At 35.2% G+C, this 25,984-nt stretch overlaps 1 protein-coding gene across 2 annotated transcripts in view; it reads right to left on the bottom strand.

Moving 5' to 3' along the window:
• Positions 1–25,984, bottom strand: part of astn1 (astrotactin 1) — a 233,134-nt gene that overhangs the window by 96,922 nt on the left and 110,228 nt on the right. For both annotated transcript variants that reach the window (XM_059563470.1, XM_059563469.1), the window contains exons 10-13: positions 24,588–24,725; positions 16,397–16,547; positions 8,254–8,420; positions 5,056–5,250 (exon numbers count right to left, since the gene is read on the bottom strand). In XM_059563470.1, the coding sequence (XP_059419453.1) occupies positions 5,056–5,250; positions 8,254–8,420; positions 16,397–16,547; positions 24,588–24,725 (651 nt within the window). The remainder of the gene's footprint in view (positions 1–5,055; positions 5,251–8,253; positions 8,421–16,396; positions 16,548–24,587; positions 24,726–25,984) is intronic.

A 25,984-nucleotide genomic window follows, 5' to 3' on the forward strand; every position in this document is an offset into this window, starting at 1 on the left:
TATAGACTGCATACAGAAAAGTCTCCTGAGAAAAACCTCAGTCGCGACGTAACTTCATTAATCATGTGCACAGACAAAGAACGGACGTACAAGAGGGAGATTTCAGCAATAACATCTAGCAGTAAGGTAATTATAAAAACCATGCAAGTTTTATAAGATGCTCTAGGCATCACAGGTGGGATTATCTGTCAAATGAGAAAAAAAAAAAAATTCAAAATGGACAATAGAAAATTTTTCCAAATGTAAAACTAGGTGACCTGCTGTTGTCCAGCAACATATTATAATAATAGAGTATAATACTGATAGAAGACATATTTAAAAACCACCTGGGAAATGTAAAATTTAAGTAAGGTTTAAATAAGTAAACTGTGTGAAGTTAATATCCCATTTCAGGCAAGATAATGAGATATCCAGTTATCAATTAATATAATTAAGAGATGATTTCACACATAATTAATCATAATATGTGGGGCTGAAGGAATTAATCTAGAATGGCTGAAATTTGAGCAAGTATTTTTGGTTTAAGGCAGAAGTGTGCCATTTATGTGCCACTAAACAGAACTGAGGCCAAAGAAGTCTGTCCAAACACTCCCCCAACCTGCTGCTGGTCCGTCAAACAGATTGTGAAGATGCTTAAACAGAAAAGAAAAAAGAAAGTTATTACAATATAATAAATAAATTAAAAAAAAGTTCTACGTATAGAAATTATTTTGTTTTACATTAAAGTTGTGCTAATATCACAGCATACTGAAAACCTGAAATCAACATTCCATTTATAAGAGAAAATTCTAATTCTAATTGAAAGCAAGAAGAACGTAAAAAAAAAGAGATACATTTGAAAATAGCCCAGACTTCAGGCTTTTAAAATTAATCGGACAGTGTGTGATGTTTTAATTTAGTGCTGGAAGAAAGGTAGTACTTTGAGTTTCTTGCTGTGGATAGAAACACCCAACTGGGAGATTAAGAGAGGTAGTCCTAATCGTGATTCTGCAAAGTCTTAATGAGAACAAAGGGCACTGAAAATTTCATTAAACCCAGCTCAAAACACACTGGGAAGGAATGGAAGTAAAACTGGTTAAGGCTGGAACCCAGAGGAGAGGGAAAGCAATTAGGAAAAGGCACATGTTTTTAAGTGGAAAGTCTCATGATGTTAAGACAGAAATCTAAATAAAACCCTGCCTGGCAATGCACACAAGATATGGAGGAGGAAGCATGGGTATTTTGAATGATCTCTAAAAGCCTGTATACAGTACTGTATATTTAATTAAGGTGTCAACAAAATGTTTGCATAATTTACTTAATTTTTTAAAATTTCTTTGCACTCTGATCTACAAACACTATGGTACACAGATACGGGCTGCTGCTCAACAAGCTAGAGAGTTTGGCAGCAATGCCATAGGAAGTTAATGGTGTTCTCAGATAGATGAGCATGCCATTTTGAAAGCCCTGTATTGCAGCGAGGTTGTGCAGCTGGATGTTTCCTTTCTCTGTAAAGTAACTTTTATGAAGAAATGTAGAGGACAGTCATGAAACCGGGAACATAGAGGACAGATATGAAATAACAAACACCCTAGAAATGTCACAGCAAGTATCCAAAACAATCCATCCACCCACCTACGAACAGTAAATACTTTTACAAACAGTAAGCTTTTAGAATTTTTTTAAACTTAAACAGCAAGCTAAAATCCAGGTTTGTCTTGACAAACTTTACCTGTCATCTTAATTTGTACTTTTCCAATAACACTGAATGGAGGTGCTTAAATGTAAAGCTCAGAATGCTACAAGAATGTTCACACATGTAGCAAGTTTCTCTTATTATTAGACAGACAGAAAGAGAGAATATACAGATACATTTGTGTGGCAATCATAAAATTGGCACAAAAATAACACTAATGTATTTTTGTAAATGGCACTGTAACATGTCAATTACTGCTTGGGGAGGTGCCGATTTGGCTTGCAACATGCCAGATGCTACATTTCAAAAGACTACGTATAATTAAAATGATGAGCATGGACATGCAATTGGCTTCCAGATACGCAGTACCAAACTAGGATGAACTAAAAGCTAAATTATGCTGACAACTGACAAGCACAACATACTGGTATTTTGAGATTTAACTGACTGAAATTGACAAATTCTTTCACTGGCATAATATCTGTGTTTTTAACAGATATAGAGGTATGCGTTAGCATTAAATAAGGAAACATGGGGGAGAAAAAGATTCAAATACAAGCTAGAAGACTGCTGAGGGTAAAAAAAAAAAAAAAAAAAAAAAAAGAGGTTTTATTTTTGAGAAGGTGTTAATATTGTCTATGTCTGTGCTCCAAACAATACTGACTGACTTTCATAGTTTCAAAAAAACACTGAAATATGAGTAAATAATAATATAATATTTTTGATTGCATTAAGTGTGCTTTATATAGACACCAAACTGAGACTTTTGCCAAAATACTAAATATAACTGAATTGATAATCAGAATTTTCAATATGATCTCAAACTATTTACTTCAAACACTTCGAAGTTTAGATAAGCTGGGCTTTGAAAAGCAAGCTCAATAAATCTGTCATCTATGTTCCCGGTTTCATGACTGTCCTCAATTTTTTTACTTTACAATTACTTTACATTCAAGTTACTTTACAGAGAAAGGAAACATCCAGCTGCACACCATCGCTGCAATGCAGGGCTTTCAAAATGGCATGCTCATCTATCGGAGAACACCATAAACCTTAAAAAAAAAAAAAAATCAAACAGGAGCTAATACATGCATTGTCTTTTGGGCAGGTTGTCACAGGAAATGTTGCACCTCACATTCAGGATTAAACAGCATGAAAATGTAACCATGCCTTTCAGATACGAGTCAGATTGTAAAAGCAGCTGCTGTGTGACAACCCAGAATTTTGGGTAGTAATTTTTGGTGAAACGCCAAAGGAAACACACGGCCTTGTATAAGTTTAAAACAGAATAATGAACAACTTCAAATCCTCTGGATGGGTTTTATCTGACACTTGTTGCTTTTTTTTATCTGGCAAAGTATATGTTTTTTAAATTCCTCCTGAATTTAGTGAGTGTACACTGCATGCAGTTGATGTAATACGATTATATAATATATATATATATATATTATTTGCATTGTTAAATCTCACATTCTCTTTGACAGAAGACTCTGGGTGAATTAAAGATTTTTCATGTAGTATTTTTGTGCAAAAAAAAAAAAATTGTTTTGGCACTCAAAATCTATTAAACATGGCACTAAATATGTTCAAATTTAATTAATATTTAAAGTCACTGTCTTTCTTTTCATTGCAAATAACCTTCTTAGTATATACTCTACAATATGCAGAAAATCCTATTTGTGCTACTACTTAAAAGCGGCAAAGCAAGTGTTAACAGAACTTCATTTGAAATAAGACAATCGAAAGAAGAAAAGAGCATTATAACTTGGCATATACATATACATATATACATATATATATACACACACACACACACACACACACACACACACACGCATACACTACTATTCAAACTTAAGGATCGGAAATATTTTTTCTAATGTTTTTGAAAGAAGCCTCTTGTGTTTACCAAGGTTGCATTTATTTGATCAAAAAAGCAGCAACAGCAGATATAATGTGAAATATTATTACAATGTAAAAAACTGTTTTCTGTTTTTTTATGTATTTTGAAATGTAATTTATTCCTGCAAAGTTAATGCTGAATTTCTGGTCTTCAGTGTCACAAAGATCTTTCAGATACCTCAAGAAACATTTCTTTTTATAATCACAGTCTAAAACAGTTGTACAGCTTAATATTTTTTTTGTGGAAACTGATACATTTCAGTTTCATTGATGAGTGTTTATTTGAAATGAAAGTCTTTCGTAAAATTATAAATGCCTTTACTGTCACTTTTGACCAACTGAATGTTTCCTAGCTGAATAAATGTATTAATCACTTAAAATAACTGAATAAATAAATAATAATAACGTACTGAACTCAAACTTAAATCATAATCAGGAAATCACACCAGATGGTAGAAGTCTGCTTAATTCTCCATATCGGAAAAATTCACAACCAACTTGTGTGCAAATTGTGTTGAGGTGTTCAGCATATATTATGTGTGTATTGTGCAACTTTAACAGATTAGATATTTTCTTTAGTAAATCAGGACCTAAAACAACAGAAACACTGCATACAAATAAATGGCAATATTATTGAATACTATTTATTCGTATTGAATTATCCAAACAACAGTTAATTCCTCAAACAAAATTTCATTTCTAGCCGCTGCTCCTCCCGAGCACCACAAGTTCAACTATTTCCTCAGGTCTGAAATTTATTGTCGTAACCCTGCAATATTTTACAAATGATTAATGAACTTGCCGTGTCCTTTTTTTGTTCAACTTAAGATCTAGTAGCTTTAGCTAGCCAAATTAAGCCCTATTAAACCAAACTTGCTTATGGTCATCTTTAATTTGCTCCTCGCCATTCCACATAATTAGAGCTCACATTAGGGTCTCTCAAAAGCTGGAGAGAACTGCACAGAGAGTAAATCCTGAAGCATGGCCAGTTGTGCTTTTCAAAGGCTGTCTAAACCCAACGTCTCTCCGGGTGCCTACAGATGAGATCAGAGCATTTGAGATTTGGCTTCTTGATAATATTAACTCTCCTCCCACTATTTCTCCATCAGTCAGGCCTCCCACCTCCCATACCGCACCAATCAAATCATGTGGAGCAAATAGAACTGCTGCAGGATACTGCATCTGTAAGTGTCCATGTTTTCAGGGCAGTCAATGACTTTGCATGGTGACCTTTAGGTTGAGCTGACCATAGTGCACAACAAAGTGCTCTTCTAATTATGGGAATCTTCAAAGTGTCTTTGTGTAACTAGATATAAATTCTGCTGTACATGAATTGCGCTTTTATTAAATTGGACAAAGGAACTTCTGATTTTACCACATTTCACATTATCAGAACAATATTGCTATTAAAAATGGATGAAAAGAAGTCATCTTTGACCCTTAGCACTGGTAAAATTAAGCAGATAGTACATGTTCACCTGAAGGAAGCCTTAAGGATCTGTCCTGATGTAATCTCTTTGGTGTGGTTATTGTAGCCATAGAAGAGGTCCCCGAACACAGTCTGGTTGGCCGGGATGTCAACTGTGTCCCCGCAGTCCACTCCCTCGGTGCAGACTTCTGACAGCGGCTGACATGAGCGACCGTCTGCTCCTCTCTTATAATCTTCAATACATCTACAAACAATGCAACGAGGAAAAGATATGAGCTAAAGGAAGAGAAGAAAGAAGAGCAGATGTCCGCTAAAGTAAGATAATGCTTCCGCTATCAGTCAAATGTTCAGATACAACAAATGATTCCTTATGATACGTTTATTTATTTATCATTTTAGAATAATAGTAAAGTCTTTAAAAACGATTAAATCATTCAAATGATAATGTGGGAATTGTTCAATGACCAAATTAAATTTATTTTTGATTTTAGCTTCTAACATCCATTATACAGTACACTAGTAGAACGTAAAGTTACATTCATTGACTTGACAATGCAAAGTATCAGTGATGAATGGTTTACCATTGTATTGTTTAAAAGTAGAAAAAAAATAAAAGAAGAAATAAAAATGAGATCATGTTTATTTATGCCGTTTATATGTACTATATTGGACACTACATTTAAAGAATTCTTGTAATCAGTTCTCAACTGAAATCATAACATAAAAATGGAACAAAAATACTTTTAAATGAGCAAATATATCTTTAAACATGTTACCATGAATAGGGAACCGTTAAAATGCACACTGTAATGTGAATCTAACATGATTTTGATCATGAAGTTATACAACTTAAATAAACATAAAGAAGTAAATAAAATGTAAAATCAATAGAATGTTTTCCTAACTAAAGTATTACTACATTAGAATTTCACATTTTATTCAATGTATTACTTGCCATTTACTTGTAATTACTTTTGAAATTTACTAGTAATTTCCGAGTAATAATAGTTTCACCGCCAATTTATTGAGTTATTTATTGTTGTTAATGTATTGCAATTGCAATTCAATGAAAAGACTTTGTTTATCACATTACACCAAATATTATGTAAGGCATCAATGTGTACATTATGAATGCATTATCACTTATAGCATTATGAATTCCTAGTGTGTTATTTGTCCCATACAGTAGGTCTATTTAAAAAAAAAAAAAAAAAAAAAAAAATAATAATAATAATAATAATAAATATATATATATATATATATATATATATATATATATTGCTTAATGAAACAGAGAAATGTAAAGTATTAGTTCGCCATTCAAAACTACCCAGTGTCACAGGAAATTATCTCACAGCAAAGCATCTGTCATGAATTTAAGATTGGCAATTTTTATTTACTGCTAAACAGTTTCATTCTAATAGTGTGACAGGTCACAGGAGTTGTTTATATTTCTGGGACTTTAAAAACTGTCTGTCATGTATGCTCTGTACTATGTGAGCAACAGAGAGAAAGAGGTGTCAGGGCATAAAAGCTCTGTCTCACTTCTCTTGGTAACTCTCTACTGTTTTACAGGAAACTGTCATCAGCGTAGGTGAGACACATCCTCTCGCTTGCACATCCATAACACTATTTAAGTGGCTTCAGATCGCCTGTCACAATTATGCACATTTGCCAACTTTAGTCGAAGCGACATGCCTATAACATTGAATGATCTCAGAGACTCTGCATAGGTCAGGAAAAAGATTGTGTTAACAGAAAAGAAGATGGCTATTTATTCTGCATGGGTCATATTCTATACAGCTGGCACATAAAAGTCTGGAAGTTGAAGGAATGGTTAATTTTTTGTGATGCATGTGATGTCATGTCAGAGTAACAGCAATTCCACCAAGACATGATAGGACAGAGAAATGGCATTTGAGTTGAGTTCTCAAAAAAAAAAAAAAAAAAAAAAAAAAAATTGAAAAAAGTAAACCTTTTATTCAGCAAGGATACATAGAATGGATTAAAAGCGATATATATATATATATATATATATATATATATATATATATATATATATATATATATATATATATATATATATATATATATATATATATTTATATTTAATTTCAAATAAATGCAGTTCTTTTGATCTGTCTATTCATTAAAGAATCCTGAAAAAAAGTATCACTATTCTATAAAACTTTTAAGCAGAACAACGGTTTTAAACACTGATAATAACAGGAAATGTTTCTGGAGAAGCAAATCTGGATATTAATAATTATTTACGAAGAATAATGTGACACTGAAGACTACAGTAATGGCAGCTGAAAATTCATCTTTACCATCTCAAGAATAAATAAAGTTTTAAAATATCAAAAAATAGAGAGAAGTTGTTTGAAACCATAATATTTTACAATACAACTGATTTTACTGTATTTATTTTATTTATTATTTACGGTATTTACTTTAACTTTGCAACAGGGCAAACAACAGACAGCAACAGGCAGCAAGCTGATCATGATTCACTGAAGAAGGCTTGCTGCCGAAACATCTGTTGTATGCTCGGTTGCAAAATTAAAATAAATTGAAAGTGATTGAGAAGTTTAGGCGAGTGCGGATCCCTCACTAGAATATGATGTGCTGATTGATCTACGCACCCAAGACTAAAATTGTGCACAGCAAACTTTATTACCTTGGTCAGTAAAAGAGACCTTTGAAAAAAAAATTATAATAATAATTATCTGACCCCAAACTTTAAAAAAAACTGTTACAAACTTTATTTTATTTTTATTTTATTATTATTATTATTATTTCTTCTTTTTTTTTGCAGCTGAATGTGTTGATAATATTAGCATGTTTCAACAAGTTCAGATTTGCCAGTTTGTAATTTGAAGCCAAGTTAACACTCAATTTAAAGAAACATGACGTAACAAAGAAATGTGGGAACAGATAAAAAGTTTGGCGATTCACACACAGACACAAACTTCCACCACAGACTAAAAAAAGAATGTAGAAAGAAAAAAAAGTTACTGTAAGGTGCTGTGAACTGCATGAATAATCAGTTGAACTAACCATAATGCACATACTGTGCAGGATATTATTCAAAAGAAAATAGCAGGTAGCAAAGACTTTTTTTATTTGTTTGTTTTGTTTTTTTAAGCATGACTGTGTTCATGAAAAAAGCCTAAAGCCTTAAAGGGCTTAACAAATATCTATTTATCATACAGTCTTTATGTGTATATAAAGTTTATAATCTCACCCGCAGAACATCAGGATGTTGTAGAGAGTAGGGTCCTCCTCCAGAGGTGCCAGCTGCTGAAGGCAAAGCTGTTCACAGCCCCCATTAAAGCCATCAGAACAGTCAATGCCAATGTGGTGGTCATAGCAACCGGTGCCATCCTTCATTGGGCTCAAACCAGGAGGACACTGAGGAAAACATTTTTAATAATTAGAAATTACTTTTACGCATTCTCTGATCTTTCATAATATCCCTTTATCTTTGGTATATGGCAATTTCAGCATACATGACTGGATCACAGCCATAAGCAATAATAAATAAGCTGCTTCTGAGTCGCCATGTGTTGTACAATTGTATTTGGATTTCCATGTTAAATTGTGTTTAAGACTTGAAATCTTGCTTTTTCTAGTAGTATTATTGTGTAACAAACAAAGATAATTGCAATTTAATTAATACTAATATTTTTTTTTTTTTTTTACAAGAAAGTACTATTTCAGTATTTGTGTTACTTGCCATTTCTTTGTAATCATTTGTAGAATTTACTAGCAATTTCTGAGTGAACGTTATTATTATTATTATTGTTGTTGTTGTTGTTGTTGTTGTTGTGTGTGTGTGTAACATGTTCATTTTAAAAATAACATTGCCTAACACTGAAGTCACTCTACCTTCCCAACTTCATGGTTGTTTTTCTCTGTCTTTTCCCCAAGCTAGTGATGCCAAGTTTACACAATGTTTTCTGTCAGTTATTGGCTTCAAGGGGGATTTGACAGGTTGATTTTTACATTCCTGGAAAATGGGATAAAATGTGCCTTCCCAACTTAAGTTATAAGCTTTATATCATGTTTCTTGTGGCAGATAACCTACAGTGGAATCAAGATGCTTACATGAAATAGCCTGCAACAGTTGAGAATGATTTTCCTGCAAAAGAACTGCTTCCTAGGAAGCCATGTTTTATAATGGGAAAGAAAAACAATTTAATTTCTCCAGTTTTTTGGTTAGAGTGAAACTTCTATAAAAGAACAAGCTTCTGTACAATGTGTCGTTCTCAAAATCATTAGAATGATAGGTTGAAACGGCATAATTTTCAATCACAGTGGCAGTTGATTTAATAATTTTATTTTTAACTTTTATAATAAAATGCATTGAGGGAGAGTAAAATTGTATAGCTCCTTAACAAAATGAAACTAAAGACTTTTTCCCCCCTATCTTTCTTCGGTGGCAGGTTGGGTGTAAAACACACATTTTCTGACCGCCAACTTTTCACTTGACCTCATTCGTATTAGGGATCAAAGCCCAGATGCTGGTAATGCATCTTAGTAGCACATCTTGTCCCTGGATGCATCTGTATTGATTATGTCAGTTAGCTACAGCTGACAAGACACCTGATTTATTACCAGAAATGTAGAGAGCGCAGGGCAGAGAGTCTCTTAACTCATCTGTGGCAGATTCCTTAAATCACAAAGCCCCAGTTTGATCAGCTGAACAGAGAACATATAGAGGAAAGGGGAGGGTTGTTAAACAGAAAGCTAATTTTTCACATCATTTACCATCCTCATTTGGGATTATGATAGACCATTAAAGGTGCACTACGCACACTTTTTTTTAAAATAAAAATGAATAATTATTGAGTAGTTTTTACATTAATATATATATATATATATATATATATATATATATATATATATATATATATATATATATATATATATATATGTGTGTGTGTGTGTGTGTGTGTGTGTGTGTGTGTGTGTGTGTGTGTATGTATTTATTTATATTTATTTATTTATTTATTTATTTATTTATTTATTTATTTATTTATATTTAATTTTTGCTTCTAGGGAAAACAGTAAACTAAAGCAAACAAAAACAAAGCAATGCCACAAATCTTGACAGAAGATTGTTTGCACATTTCTAAATAGGTTTTTTTTTCTGCAGTCTTTTTGTGGGCTAAAATGTGAAATGCCTCAGTGCCAACTGAGGTCAAATACATATTAACAGTAATTGATTTGGCCTTCTGTTCCAATTTTTTCTTTGTGACCATAGGTTTAAAAATAATGGATGAGTCAAAGCATTAGTGTGAGGAAATGGACTATTTATTATAATTATTTAAAATGCACTGCTCAGAATTGAAGAGAATGAGTTTCCAAGGAAAACGTACATGAAAATGGCTTGAACATAGCTTGTCCAAAGCACAAAAAAAAAAAAAAAAAAACACATTTGTTCTGGAATGCCCTTGCATCCATCTCGCAGTGAATAATGCAATTCCTAGTTCAATATTATTGCAGTCTTCTATCTGAGCTCAAAGCATCCTTGATTGAAAAGCACTTTGTAGCACAGAGGACATGGTGAAACAGTTAATGTTGCCAGAGAAGTCATGAAGGTTTCAAATTCAAGATAAACTGAAAAAGCCCTGAACTACTGAGCCTTTTAATCTCATTTCCAAATGGGGATCTAGTCCCACAGCTTTCCGAAGCTTAAGAGAATTGCCTATGTGATTTTGTCATATAGAAACAAATCCCTTTCAGACTGTCGGATATGCTATGCAAATCTAAAAATTGCAAAAGAGCCAGAAAAGAGGGATAGAACAAAGGAGACAGAACAATTGGCATATGTGTATATCAGCGGTTCTCAATTCAAGTCCTCGCGCCCCCCAGCTCTGCATATTTTGCATGTCCCTCTTTGTTAACACACCTGATTCAGATAATCAGCTCATTGGAAGTAAGCTCCGTGCATGAACTGTGTTCCCATTGACATGGTCCCTAAACAGTGTTCACTGATCCCTACTCCCTGAGCAGGGGAAATCTGTTGAAGTTTACCTCACTTCGGAACATTCATTCATAGATTTGCACTGCAAAACGTCTTCACACATGGACATCAAGTGTGACATCATATACCTCTGTAAATAAAAACAATTTAAATTTACATCTCGCACACTTCAATGTACTTTGAATGGAACATATGCGTTCACTTCGAACTGGAATCATGGTGGAATAACCAATGATGTCCACTTCACAAGGCACGTATGTTCAAATAGAACAAATGTCTGAGATGTCTGAGAAACATACAACATGTGCAGAGCAAGGGGGCATGAGGAATCGAGGACTGCTGGCGCATATATATATATATATATATATATAAATTAATGTAATAAAAGGTAAATCCCCCCAAAATGTCATTGTTTCAGATAAAAACAGCTGTAATATTGTTCTAACATGAAACCACAGACATATTGTTGAATTTATATAACACAGAAAGACTTATGAGATCACACACGCACGCACACACTCATGTCGGGCTTAATCCTTGTGGGGACTCTCCATAGGCATAATAGCTTTTATACTGTATAAACCATATATTCTATTGCCCTACCCTAACCGTACACATAAATCTACCCCACACAGAAAACTTTCAGCATTTTTAAATTCTTAAAAAAAACTAATTCTGTATAATTTCTAAGCTTGTTTCCTCATGGGGACCTCAGTTTGGGTCCCCACGGTGGCATGAGTCCCCGTGAGTCAGTGTATTCTACTCATTCTAGTTTGAGTCCCCAGCGGGATAGAAAAACACACACATTCACTCACACACTTACCCACCCACACACAGAGAGAGAGAGAGAGAGAGAGAGAGAGAGAGACAGAGAGAGAGAGAGAGAGACAGAGAGAGAGACAGAGAGAGAGACAGAGAGAGAGAGAGAGAGAGAGAGACAGAGAGAGAGAGACAGAGAGAGAGAGAGAGAGAGAGAGAGAGAAGAATTCAACATTAACTGGGCTGGATTGTGCCAGTGTGGAAGACTGGCAAGTGCTTTGTTTCTTACCACATAAACCCATGCAAAAAACCACATGGAATCGGATTTAATGACATACTTTAAAATGTCCATCGTTAGAATTTGTTATTGTCAAGTGTTCTTTTCACGATGATAGTAAAACAACAGATTTCCATTATTCTAAACAATTTTGCACTGCATGCTGACTGTTACAGCAATCAACAAATCAGTGTAATTACAATTTATTATGCTTAAAAAAATAAAAAATTGAAACCAGTTTTCAGACAGCCACAACTACTGCAACAATTAATTGTCCTAGTAACACTACAATAAACAAATTACAAAGTTAACAATTTTTTTCTCAGCAAATTAGTATTGCCTTCCTAATGAGGTTTCTGCAAATAGAATATTTTTCTTCTTATGCAGTATGCCAGTGGTCAGCCTGACAGTCTAGTTCGCTACATTAGCATGGCCAAGTATTCCTGTTGGTCTAGACTGTCCTAATATAGCAGATAGTCACAGAGATGGATACAGTCCTTAAAAACCACCTTTTGATGCTGGGAGGAAAAAAAAAAAAAAAAAAAATAGAACAGTGGTGTTTCCTCCCTGCTGTGCATCTGGACCACTCATTCAGAGTTTGAACTCAGGAGACCTTTGCCAAGTACTGACTAGGAACTCAGAAGTGCTTAACAGCCAGAACATGATAGGAGACAGAACAGCTTTTGGGGAGATTGTGAGCAGGCTATCAAAGAGAGATGGAATGCATCAGTAAGAAATGGAAAACTCTACCTTCAGTGGATGACCTCTCAACTTAAACATGCTCTCAGCAGTCAGGTTTGTAACGTGTCTGTGGGTTTCTGTTTTCTTTGCTTGAAAGTTTGTGGACCACTTAGAGTTTTCTATATTTCTGCATAAATATAACCCAAAAGATCATCACATTTTCTAACAATTCCAAAAAGTTAACAAAGAGAACCCAATCAAACAAATGAGATGAAAATCCACCAAAATGAGAGAACAAAAATCACTCCAAAAATAAGACGTGTAATAGTCTGCGAGGATGCAAAAGTCCCCAGGGTAACTTCTAAGCAAGAAAAAGCCTTTCTCACATTGGCTAATGTTAATGTTCATGAGTCCATCTTCAGGAAAACACTAAACAACCAAGGTGTGCATGGCAGAGTTGCAAGGAGAAAACCACAGCTCTCCAAAAATAACATTTCTGCCCGCCTACAGTTTGCCAAAGATCATGTGAACAAGCCAGAGGGGTGTCAGAAAAAAAACGTTTTGTGGACAGATGAGACCAAAATAGAACATTTTGATTTAAATGATAAGCATTATGTTTGGAGAAAGTAAAAACATTGCATTCCAGCATAAGAACCTTATCCTATCTGTGAAACACGGTGGTGGTAGTAGTATCATGGTTTGGGCCCGTTCTGCTCTATATGGCCCAGGGCGGATTGCCATCATTGATGAAACAATGAATTCTGAATTAGACCAGCAATTTACAAAGGAAAATGTCAGAACATCTGTCCAAAAACTGAATCTCAAGAGAAACTACGAAATGCAACAAGTCGTTCTACCAAAGCATGGAGAAAGAAGAACAAAGTAAATGTTTTAAGATGGCCGAGTCAAAGATGGGACCTTAATCCAATAGGAAATGTTGTGGAAGGATCTGAAGAAAGCAGGTGATAGGAGGAAACCCACCAACATAAAGTTATAATAATATGATAATAATCCATCCCTCCATTCTCCAAGTGGTTTAATTTAATACACAGAGCCGTTGCTCACTGACAAGCGGCGCAAAATATGATTGTGGTTTTGCACAGCTTGTCAGTGAACAACGGCCCTGTGTAGTAAATGCTGCTCCATGTGAAAGCGTGCAGGTGATGGAGATTTACAGCTGATTACAGAACTGGCTTTACTGAGATGATGTGCACTAAATAATTGCATGTGATTTATCGTGCAGCCCTTATATTATAAATACATATGCAAAATATTTGGTGAGAAACAAATAATCATATGTTAGTTTTTAAATTCTTTATTATTGTTATTATTATTAGTGAAGAGTTTGACATTAAGTCGAGCATAGAGCATATATGTTGAAATTCATTGCCATTCTGCTTTTATACACTACTAACACATACAATCACATAATTCATTCACATACTGTACCAGCATCTGCCAGCATCATCAAAAAGTCTGTTTTAACAGGCTGGCTCGATCAGATCTAAAGAGGAGCACATTTGTTTTTCATGTGGACGGCTGGATGGACGGTGGGCACCCCTCTGTGTCCCACAAAAGCACTCAACACCTAGTGTGTTGGAGGGAAAGGAACTAATTAATCACATCATCATTTAGTGATTATCAGAGTGTTTCCAAACTAGCGCACTGTTCCTCTTCCCAGGAGTGCCATACATCAGCTAGACAGAGCAGATCGGAATGAGCCCGCTCACGCAGACTGCGATATTAAAACACAGAAGCAGCGTCGGCACTGCCGTCCTCAGACAAGGTGTTAATTGATTGGGAGGGGGGGCTCTCTGGGGGGCCCGTAGTGAGCACTTATGATTGGACAGATTGAAGCATCATTTTTATAGCTTTAGTAATCTGTTAATTACAAAACATCAAGCTACGGGCTCAACAGAAGGGTTTGTTATGATTAAAAAAACAGGATGAATTTAGAGATGCAATTTCTGAAAAATACTGAGAAGGCCATAACATCTGTTTCATTACCAGCAGGTTCGGTGCTGTCTGTCAAGCTTTACCTGAAGGAAATATCAGTGCTTGCAAGGTAGAAAAAGAATATATGAAAAAAAAAAAAATGCAAGACATAAGTGATCAATCAATTTCAATTCAGTATGCAAATGCATGTGAGAAACAAGGCACAGCAGAATTTTGTGCTGCAATGACCTCATCTGTCAGTCATTTCCTGACTCCTCCCACTCATCCTTTCTTGTCAGTCTGCACTGACCTATGAATACCTCCCCAAATTATGTATTGGTTTTAATGCATGCTTGCAAATACTATTAGAAAACATGCTAATGTAATTCTTTTGATTTTGCAGTTACATCGCCGTGGGGGCATAAATTTGTCTTTATTTACTTTAGCCTCTCATGAGTATAACAAGACACAGAATCTCATTAAATTACAGTGTAATGTTTAAAATAATCTACAAATATGATTGGAGGGTCATTTTATTCTTGCATCAAAAAAACAACAACAAAGAACTAAGATATTTCTGAAAACATTTGCATAAGATCTCGATTTATTAAGTCAAAATAAAATCTAACATGATATGCGCACTATTTGCACACTAAATAAAAACTAGAATAAGATTTACGCTAATTTAAGTTGGTAAAACACTACAGAACTAAACAAACAACACAAAACTAAACTAAAAAAAAGATGCATGACAGCCATTGTATTCAGAAAATAGAACCAATGCAAATATTTCTCAAATGAAACAACACTATGGACAGGAACAAGAACAGTTATCTAATAAGGCTCATGTTGGAGACGTACCTGCATAAACCCTGATTCGCATGTTCATAAACATGAGCAGGAGATCGTGAATGAAGTGAGTGTCAGAAAGATGGATGAGTCACAGCACTTTTCATAAACCCTGGCTGAAACAATCCTCCCATCAGCAGTGTCAGCCAAACACACTAATCATGGTACATGCCAGAGTGAGAAATCAAACACTTTAAGCATACCTCAACCAGATGGTGAGTGAAATCAGAGCCCCTGGCTCATTTCATGGCTGCTTAACAGCCACAAGTGAGAACAAGAGAGTGAGTGTGATGTAAAAGAAATGGAAGAAACAAACACGATTTTTCATGGTAAGTGAAATAAACTCTTCGGGCAGACAAGGAAGGCCTAACTTATAAAAGTAAATGCTTTTTATAGAAGTGGAGTACAAAAGAGTATTCTTTCTTCAAATTTGCATAAACTTTGTCAAACAAGTTTATGACGATACAGGTTGTTAGATCGAGAAGAAATGGCTTTTTTTATCTCTTTGTCGAGTCTATAACAATGTAAACAAGTAAATAGAGAAGTCTGTATCAAACAAGAGATCACAAGACAGCTGAAAGAGTTAAGAAAATAGATGGATTCCAAAGGGTGACAAACATGCAATAAAAAATAAATAAATAAAATAAAACTGGAGCTTTCAGATTAATATATGAGATATGAGATTTCTACCATTGGAGCAATTGTAATATGAATAGAAAAATATTAATATATGGACTTCTAAAGACCTTTTGTAATGTTTAGTACATGTCTATTTGGGGGCTTTGTTCATCTTGTATTTATATATGTGATTAATTTAATCAACATAATATAATTCATTTGATTATTTATTTTTTTTTTTACAGCCCCAAAACAATAAGACGGGCAATGACAACTCACCACACAGCCAGTGGAGTCCAGTTTGCGATCAGAGATGCAACGGAAATTTCGGCTGCAGCCTCCATTGTCTTTTGAACAGTCGCGCACTGGGCCAAAAGAGTCGAGCAGCACTTCCAGACTGTCGAAGGATGAAGAAATCATCAGCTCCTCCCTGATGAACAATGACGCATACAAAACTCTGTTAGTCATGGCAGGTCAATATTGCAAATGACCTCTAGCATCTTTAGTCATTATTAGGACGATGCAGTCTGCTTGATTACTATAATATATTTACTTTATCCAAAACTAATTACATAAATATATCAAGAACTAGATCTCAAAGAGGCAAGTAATGTGAAGTTAAAAATGAATATTGTGTTTTCCCTTAGCTACTATAAATCCAGCTAAAGGGAAAAGCTTTCCAAAGCAGCAAAAGTAAGCAACAGCACTGATGGCTAAACCTTAAACAGATGAACTCCATTGCTCTGACCTTGGTTTAAGCTGTGCTGGAAAATTGAATTGGGTGATATTTATTTTTTTCTGTTCTGAATCACTTGAAACATCCAAATATTTATCATTACTATGAAATATGAATGGGCAGTGGTGAAGATAAAGGAGCAAACCAGTGACCTTTTATTGTCTAATATATTTTAAGAGTGTGAAATCACCAGGCTGCAGGAGAAGTGGAGTGCTGTGATAAATGGACTCATAGTAGTTCTGCTACTGTGATTTCGGCTTCAAGACAGAAATACTGCCTTTACGTTCCAAGTTTTGTTTTTCTTGTTTTTCTGTTATGAAGTGGAAATGTATTCTTGTCTAAAAGCCAAGTGAATAAGAATAAGACATGGTCTGTCAGTGTTTAATAAAATATGCCAATCAAAGAAATGCATGAATAAATATAAAAAAGCGAGACAGAGAAAAAAGCAATTAGAGGCTAAACTTTCAGATCGTGCATTCTGGCATGTCCTGAAACCTTAAACTGGTAATAAGAATTATATGGTGGAAGAAGTGGAAAAACTCAACAGAGTTTGCGCGCCGAGTTTGGTGCACACACGGAGAGCTGCGCAAACACCAAACCGAGCTCTTCTTCGTTTCCTCCCATGCCTGAATGAACTAATACACCTCGCCAGTTTAAACATATGAGCACAAAAAGACATAAAAAGCTTATTTCAGCACCCACGCACTGTTCGGTGCGTACAGTATGCATGCAGATAGCCACATCTACAGCCCTTAAACACCGAATTGAGTTTTGTCTCTTCTTGCTCTTCAAACAACAAACACATACAAAATTGTCACCTTGAAAGTATCCTCGAAAAAATGGTCGGTTATGTCATAAGTGAAAGTAAACAGTTGCGAAAGAAATGGAATGCGTCTCATATTGAATGTATTCTCCTAAAGTGACCGTGCCTAATTTACTAGCTGCTGTCAGTGTCCTTAATGTTAATCCAAGAAATGAAATCGGAGAAAACCACTCACTGCTCTTTACAGAATTACTTTGTAGTTTTAATAAGAATTAATCTATATTCAATTTATACAGTAAAGACTATGCAATGCTATTTACATTCGATTATTCAGTTTCTGTACCTGGACACCTACAAACTTGAAAAAACGAAAACATTGTTTAATTTGTATGTTTTTATTTGGGCTATTTACACAATTTCAAACAGGGCCCAACGGTAAAACCTGCACCAGAGCCTCGCAAACCCCATCTACGGCCCTGTACACCAATTGGTCTGCTTCAAGTCAAACACACAGCTGCTGCTGCCACCTTATGACAATAGATTTATACTTCAAATTAGGTAGTGTCAGTCATCAATGACAGTAGCTCTTTGGAGAAGGATTGAAAATGCCCTTCATTTTGTTTGCACTAATAAATGCTGCTGCCTGCCACTGCAATCACCAATAAAAAGTTCCTTTTTGTTCGGAAATATTCTTCAAATATCATAATTTTTGAGGCTATATCACCCACTCCTACTGAACCACTCACCTTAGGTTTCCATTCCCACCAGTCAACAGCAAAATATTAGGAGTATAAGAGAAGGGAGACCTTTTAAAGCCGTGATGTAATGGTCGTTGGGGGAAGATGTTATCGTAATAAGCCAGAATATATAATGACTCCCGTTCCACGGTAATGAGGGCACTTTGAACAAATTGAGACAAATCTACCTCTGCGAACAAAGCATCTCAATTGGCAGGGCTTAGAACAGAAAGTCAGTGGAAGCTGTAATTAGTAGCTTAACTCCAAATACAAAGCAAGCATTTTCAGACTAGACACTGCAAAAGTGCAGCCTGTTCTTTTCAACACCGGCAAGAAGTAATTAAAATGAACCTTCACTTAAGATTCTAATAAAGAAGGCCATTCAAGTAATAGAAGATTCATTCTGTGACAAACGTGATACATAATACTTTTTAAACAAAAGCTAAGACACTAATCTGTCATTATCTCTGATACTGTTCTAAAGCCTACATTGTAACTGAAGATGTTGCACTCAGCTTTGCATAATAATATTAATAATAATAATACATTTCGTTTTTGTACAACAGCTCAATAAAAAAAATAGTTATTCTTCAGAAAGAATCAGTTGATGCGCACTACTTCGACTGTACATTAGTCTGTCAGTTGTATCATCGTACATTACATTTTACATTTTAATAAATATACTTTAATCTACAACCCGAATTCCGGAAAAGTTGGGACATTTTTTAAATTTTAATAAAATGAAAACTAAAAGACTTTCAAATCACATGAGCCAATATTTTATTCACAATAGAACATAGATAACATAGCAAATGTTTAAACTGAGAAAGTTTACAATTTTATGCACAAAATGAGCTCATTTCAATTTTGATTTCTGCTACAGGTCTCAAAATAGTTGGGATGGGGCATGTTTACCATGGTGTAGCATCTCCTTTTCTTTTCAAAACAGTTTGAAGACGTCTGGGCATTGAGGCTATGAGTTGCTGGAGTTTTGCTGTTGGAATTTGGTCCCATTCTTGCCTTATATAGATTTCCAGCTGCTGAAGAGTTCGTGGTCGTCTTTGACGTATTTTTCGTTTAATGATGCGCCAAATGTTCTCTATAGGTGAAAGATCTGGACTGCAGGCAGGCCAGGTTAGCACCCGGACTCTTCTACGACGAAGCCATGCTGTTGTTATAGCTGAAGTATGTGGTTTTGCATTGTCCTGCTGAAATAAACACGGCCTTCCCTGAAATAGACGTTGTTTGGAGGGAAGCATATGTTGCTCTAAAACCTTTATATACCTTTCAGCATTCACAGAGCCTTCCAAAACATGCAAGCTGCCCATACCGTATGCACTTATGCACCCCCATACCATCAGAGATGCTGGCTTTTGAACTGAACGCTGATAACATGCTGGAAGGTCTCCCTCCTCTTTAGCCCGGAGGACACGGCGTCCGTGATTTCCAACAAGAATGTCAAATTTGGACTCGTCTGACCATAAAACACTATTCCACTTTGAAATAGTCCATTTTAAATGAGCCTTGGCCCACAGGACACGACGGCGCTTCTGGACCATGTTCACATATGTCTTCCTTTTTGCATGATAGAGCTTTAGTTGGCATCTGCTGATGGCACGGCGGATTGTGTTTACCGACAGTGGTTTCTGAAAGTATTCCTGGGCCTATTTTGTAATGTCATTGACACAATCATGCCGATGAGTGATGCAGTGTCGTCTGAGAGCCCGAAGACCACGGGCATCCAATAAAGGTCTCCGGCCTTGTCCCTTACGCACAGAGATTTCTCCAGTTTCTCTGAATCTTTTGATGATGTTATGCACTGTAGATGATGAGATTTGCAAAGCCTTTGCAATTTGACGTTGAGGAACATTGTTTTTAAAGTTTTCCACAATTTTTTTACGCAGTCTTTCACAGATTGGAGAGCCTCTGCCCATCTTTACTTCTGAGAGACTCTGCTTCTCTAAGACAAAGCTTTTATAGCTAATCATGTTACAGACCTGATATCAATTAACTTAATTAATCATTAGATGTTCTCCCAGCTGAATCTTTTCAAAACTGCTTGCTTTTTTAGCCATTTGTTGCCCCCGTGCCAACTTTTTTGAGACCTGTACCAGGCATTAAATTTTAAATGAGCTAATTAAGTGGATAAAAGTGTAAAATTTCTCAGTTTAAACATTTGCTACGTTATCTATGTTCTATTGTGAATAAAATATTGGCTCATGTGATTTGAAATTCCTTTAGTTTTCATTTTATTAAAATTTAAAAAACGTCCCAACTTTTCCGGAATTCGGGTTGTATGAGACACAATGAAACTTCTGAACTTTAACTTTATTTTATTTTTGTTTTAGACATTTCATATTTGGCAGGCCCCCTATGATCTTGCTCGCTATGGTCGTGGACCCCTGGTGAACAATCCTGCTGTAAAAAATACAATGACGTTACAAACATCTCCTTTATAGACCAATACAGAGCCTATACTGTATTCTCTCTAAACTGATTGTTCTGTGCAGTTCCAAGATTGCTTTTCCCTGGATCAGATTATGCTGCTGGGAGTAGAAGTGGTGTACTGGTTCACTTGCACAACAGTAGTAAAATGTGTTTGCTGTGCTTGAAATGAACAAATATTTACTGTGTGATGTACAAAGTTGACAGCTATGGTAATTTTCCAAACAAGCAGGCTCTGACTAGTGCAAGGAATTGCAGTCCACAGACATTCAAATAATCATAAAAACATGTTATTATGCTAATATTTTATTCTCAAAGGAATAATCACAGCTTTAACAGTGTCCAAACATGATCAGTGCAAGTAATGGCACTTAAATGTATAATTTCCCTATGCCAAGTCAATAAATTCTAGACTAACTTCCAACAAGTGAGCCAGCCAAATGATTTAATAGCTCATATTAACTTTGTTGGAGTTATAAATGTGTGTGTGCAGGGTTTTTTTTTTTACACTTCGGTATGGTTAATGGTACCTATGGGTAAAAACCTATAGGTTTTTCATTCTATGACTCAATTAAACAGCCCTTAAATGGGATAGTTCACCTAGACAATAAAATTATTTCATAATTTACTTTCATAACTTTATCTCATGCTACAATGTAAGACATGTAGGGACACTTCTTATGTACCATGAATAAGAAAATTATGCCATTTTCATATTTGGGTGATTTAGCCTTTTAAAGATAAGGCAGTACATTATCTTTTTGACGAATGTTTATTAACATGGTGTGGGTTACTTCAAAATATTCCAGTGCTCGGAAAAACACTTGGAATTGAGGCAATATTCAGCAAGCCCTGGGCCAAGGGACCATATGGCCTGCCAAATTCTGTACGATGGACCCTGTGAAGCTAGACACTCTGCGGGAGATCAGTAGGACACACTTAGACCTTTCAAAGGAATAAAAACTAATAGAGTGGAAACAAAATTTTACTTTCCACCACATATATATTGGTATTTATGCATATAGCTAAGTAACACCTCCATGAACATGTCTTCAAGAACAAATATGATGAAAGACAATAACAGCTTAATGAACAAAAATGGAAACAAACAAGTTATGGGTGTACAGTACTGTATGTAAGTGAGTGTGTTCTATATGTTTTATGAGGACACAAATGTGTATATTGACATAGGTACTACAACGTAAACATGGTTTATGAGGACACTTCCTATTTCCCCATAAACCAAAAGGTTTTAAAAATAATAAAAATAAAAAATAAAACATACTAAATGGTGTTTTATGAAATAAAATTTAAAAAATTACAGTAGTTTTCTGTGAGGGGTAAGTTAAGGTGAAGGTTAGTGTAGTGCAATAGAAAATACAGTTTGTACAGTAGGAAAACCATTACATCTATGGAAAGTTCCTGTAAACCATATATGCAAGACTGTGTGTGTTATATGGACACTAAGTTAATTAGAGACAGAAATTACTAACTAGATTCAACGTTGACAGTAAGGCCTCTTCTAATTAACATCAGACAGTGTGAGATATATATATATATATATATATATATGAAAGTGACGTGACATTCAGCCAAGTATGGTGACCCATACTCAGAATTTGTGCTCTGCATTTAACCCATCCGAAATGCACACACACACACACACTGTGAGCACACACCCGGAGCAGTGGGCAGCCATTTATGCTGCGGCGCCCGGGGAGCAGTTGGGGGTTCGATGCCTTGCTCAAGGGCACCTCAGTCGTGGTATTGAAGGTGGAGAGAGAACTGTACATGCACTCCCCCCACCCACAATTCCTGCCGGCCCGGGACTCGAACTCACAACCTTTCGATTGGGAGTCCGACTCTCTAACCATTAGGCCACGACTTCCCTTAAACATGGTTATATATATATATATATTTATTTATTTATTTATTTTTTTTTTTTTGAGGATAATAGCATAGGTAATTTCCAAATTTATTATTTATTATGAACAAAACCATATCTATAATTGAATTTCTAAAAGTAACTTCATGTTACTGCCTTTCAGTGCCCTGAGCACTGAAATGTTTAAAAGTCCCTTTAAGCAGCAGCTATCATGATAATTTAGTGTGAGACTAAATCACAAGATTAATCAATTTTATTTTAAAAACAAATTAATCAAATCAGTATGTGCCCTTTGGCAATGCATTCAAAGCCCCTCTGAGGTCTGGATAAATGTCAAGCCACATCTATTTTGAGCCTTTGCAAAAAAAAAAAAAAAAAAAAAAACCTAATAAAATAAATAAAAGCAAAAAATACAAGTTACCTCGTTTGGTCAGAAACTTTAGTCAGTGGAATCCTTTGCTAGTAAATCATCCTCATTGACAACTCACAAGAAGTGTCATTCAAGCAATAATATCAGGTATAGTGGAATTAAATCAATAGATTCTACGCTATTATATTCAGCAGAGAAATCTCAAAAGGATTTCTGAAGAAAGATACAACTAAAAGGTTAGGATGACATACAGTAACTGACACAACTGGATCTTGATACCAGTGTTTTAGAGCCTTATTTAACTCACAAAGCCTTTAAATGTATCCACATAATGGCTTTAGTTAAAGACATTGAAAACACAGAAGCTACTTATAAGTCTGGAACCACAGACACTGAACAGACACGTTGCTGTACTTTTCCGTAATTATCTAGTCAACTTAAAGACACCCAAGATATCCAAGATAAGTAATCTTTAATTTGTCAAGCTCAGTTGCCTTTGAGGATTTCCATAGTGTTAAGAATTTATTTTTCTTTCTTTTTTTGTAAAGTTTAGTAAAACTTTATCTATAGTGAAGTGTTTTCTATCAAGTGCATGTAATGCCTGTCAGAAACCCACATTTTATCATTATCTTTGACAGTTCCTTGTGAAATATGGCATTAATGAACAATAAAAAAAGGACAATGCATAAGGTTCAACTTTAATTAAAGCATTGATTTTGGTCAATTGCATCCAAAGAGGAAACCTCTGCTAGGCTCTGCCCACCTTGGTTACTGTTACTCTCTCGAATAAGCTTTAAGGCACATCCCATAAAAAAACTGATTTACATGAACAGTGCAGTTTTAAAAGAGGTGAAAATGTAATTAATATTGTGACAATGCAGTTTTTCTTTAAATACATTGTCAAATTGCATTGTCAAGTTGTATAAACGATTCCTAATGTTTATACAACATAAATATACAATATGTATATATATATATATATGTGGTAGCAACAGAATTAACTCTTCAACCCTATTATTATTATACAATATTATATATATATATATATACTGTACCATGAAACAAATGCAGGTGTTGTTACTGATGTTATGCTTGTTCAAATAGGAATGGAAGCTAACAGATTCACAGCATGCACTTCTTAAAATTTATTTAAAGATCTGGGAAAATTATAAACTTCTATAAAATGCAGTTTAAAACTTTCACCCTGACATTCAAAAGATTTACATAAAAAAATATATATAAAAAAAGCAAATTGTTAAAATGGTGGATGGCAACAATTGCTAACTCAGGTAAAAAAAAATTAAGACAGAACTTTGTGAGGAATCCATTATCATACATTAATCTGACGACTGGAAGGCTGCTCAAGGATTGGTCCAAACTGTTTGACAATAAGCCCTAAGGTTTTTTGTTTTTGTTTTTTTTGCCTTTTAAATGTTCAGGCAGACTATCCACTAATGGATCTCAGTATGTCATGTTGTTCAGCTATTCTTCTTTGAAACATGCTTGAAACAAGATTGAAAATGTCATCTCCTACCTGACATCCACTGCGTCCTCCATGACAGTCATATCTGTCTTGCACTTAGCAGAGGGGTTGATGGCCAGCTCAGCTGGAGGAATGACAAAGCTTTTGCTAAGTGGCAGCCACATGCCTTCTCCAAGAGTGTATGTGAATCTGCAACACAAAAAGGCAAAGTGAATATTTGAGGAACAAAATAAAAATAAATGTTCCATCATTCAGCCTGTTACAGTCTGCTACATTGGGAGACAAGAAAATTGGCATTTGGTTGACAATAGTTGTACAATTTAAACAACAACAAAAAATGTCCATGAGGGTTAAATTGAAATTCTGGGAAGGAATATAACAATAGTGATGTCTTGGGTAACAACGAATGACACATTTTCACATTTAAAAAGAGACATGTTAGTGTTCATAATTGCGAAGTGATTTCTGACCAGAAAAACAATTCCATACATCCTCGTGAGAGACTCCTACATGTATGTAAATACTTTTATGCATTTGGTTTATTGTATCTGCCTCTGCACAGTTAAGCAAGGATTTAACAAATAATGTATTTTCTTATTGATCCATCTGAAGGTTCAAACTGATAAAAAAAACAAAAACCCTTTCTCACTTCTGCTCTTCTCCCCTGCAAAATCAAATACAACTGCATTTTCTGTTTGACCCTCACTCTGGAACGGTAGCACATTTTAAAACTGGAATCATACTGGAATGCTTATCTGACCTTGAAAACTCCAGGCAGATAAGATCAACTTGTGGGTGGATGTCCATAGAGGATTACAAAAACAAAGCAAATGAGCGTTGTAAAATAATGCCTAGAACAGAAGGTCCAAAGAGTTTGAAGGAGTAATTGAAAACTGGCATATCTACAAGCTAGCTCTGTTTTACTGCACTTAATTTCAGTTAGTGTCATAACACTCAATCAATAAATGCAGTTCTGTCCAGTACTGACTTGTATGCAATGGACGTTTGGAAAAAGGAACCATAGAACAGACAACACTTTAAATACTAAACTAAATGAGGGTAATAGACAAGACACACCTGAATCAAATGAACACAATTAAACAAAGGAGAAACTGTGGCCCAGTTTACACGTACATGGTTATTTTGAAAAACGGACACATTTCCCTTCGTTTGCGCCCTTCGTTTATATATGTTTGTATGTAAATGGAGACAAACATGTGTTTAGGCAGCCAACGTCACAGTATGCGCCAGAGCTCGCACCTATGTTAAAAGTGTGGCCTATGTTTACATGTGATTTTCAGGATTCTGATTGGCTTACGTGGGCTTGAGCTTCTCGTTACACCGCCACCTACAGGTTTGGCATACTCTTGATGGCATATATACATGGGTATGTGTAAATTAACACTTTTCTGAAAACTGACATGTGTGCAAGATGTTATTTTTGAAAC

This window comes from Carassius carassius, chromosome 12, assembly GCF_963082965.1.
Source record: "Carassius carassius chromosome 12, fCarCar2.1, whole genome shotgun sequence".
NCBI classification, from domain to species: domain Eukaryota; kingdom Metazoa; phylum Chordata; class Actinopteri; order Cypriniformes; family Cyprinidae; genus Carassius; species Carassius carassius.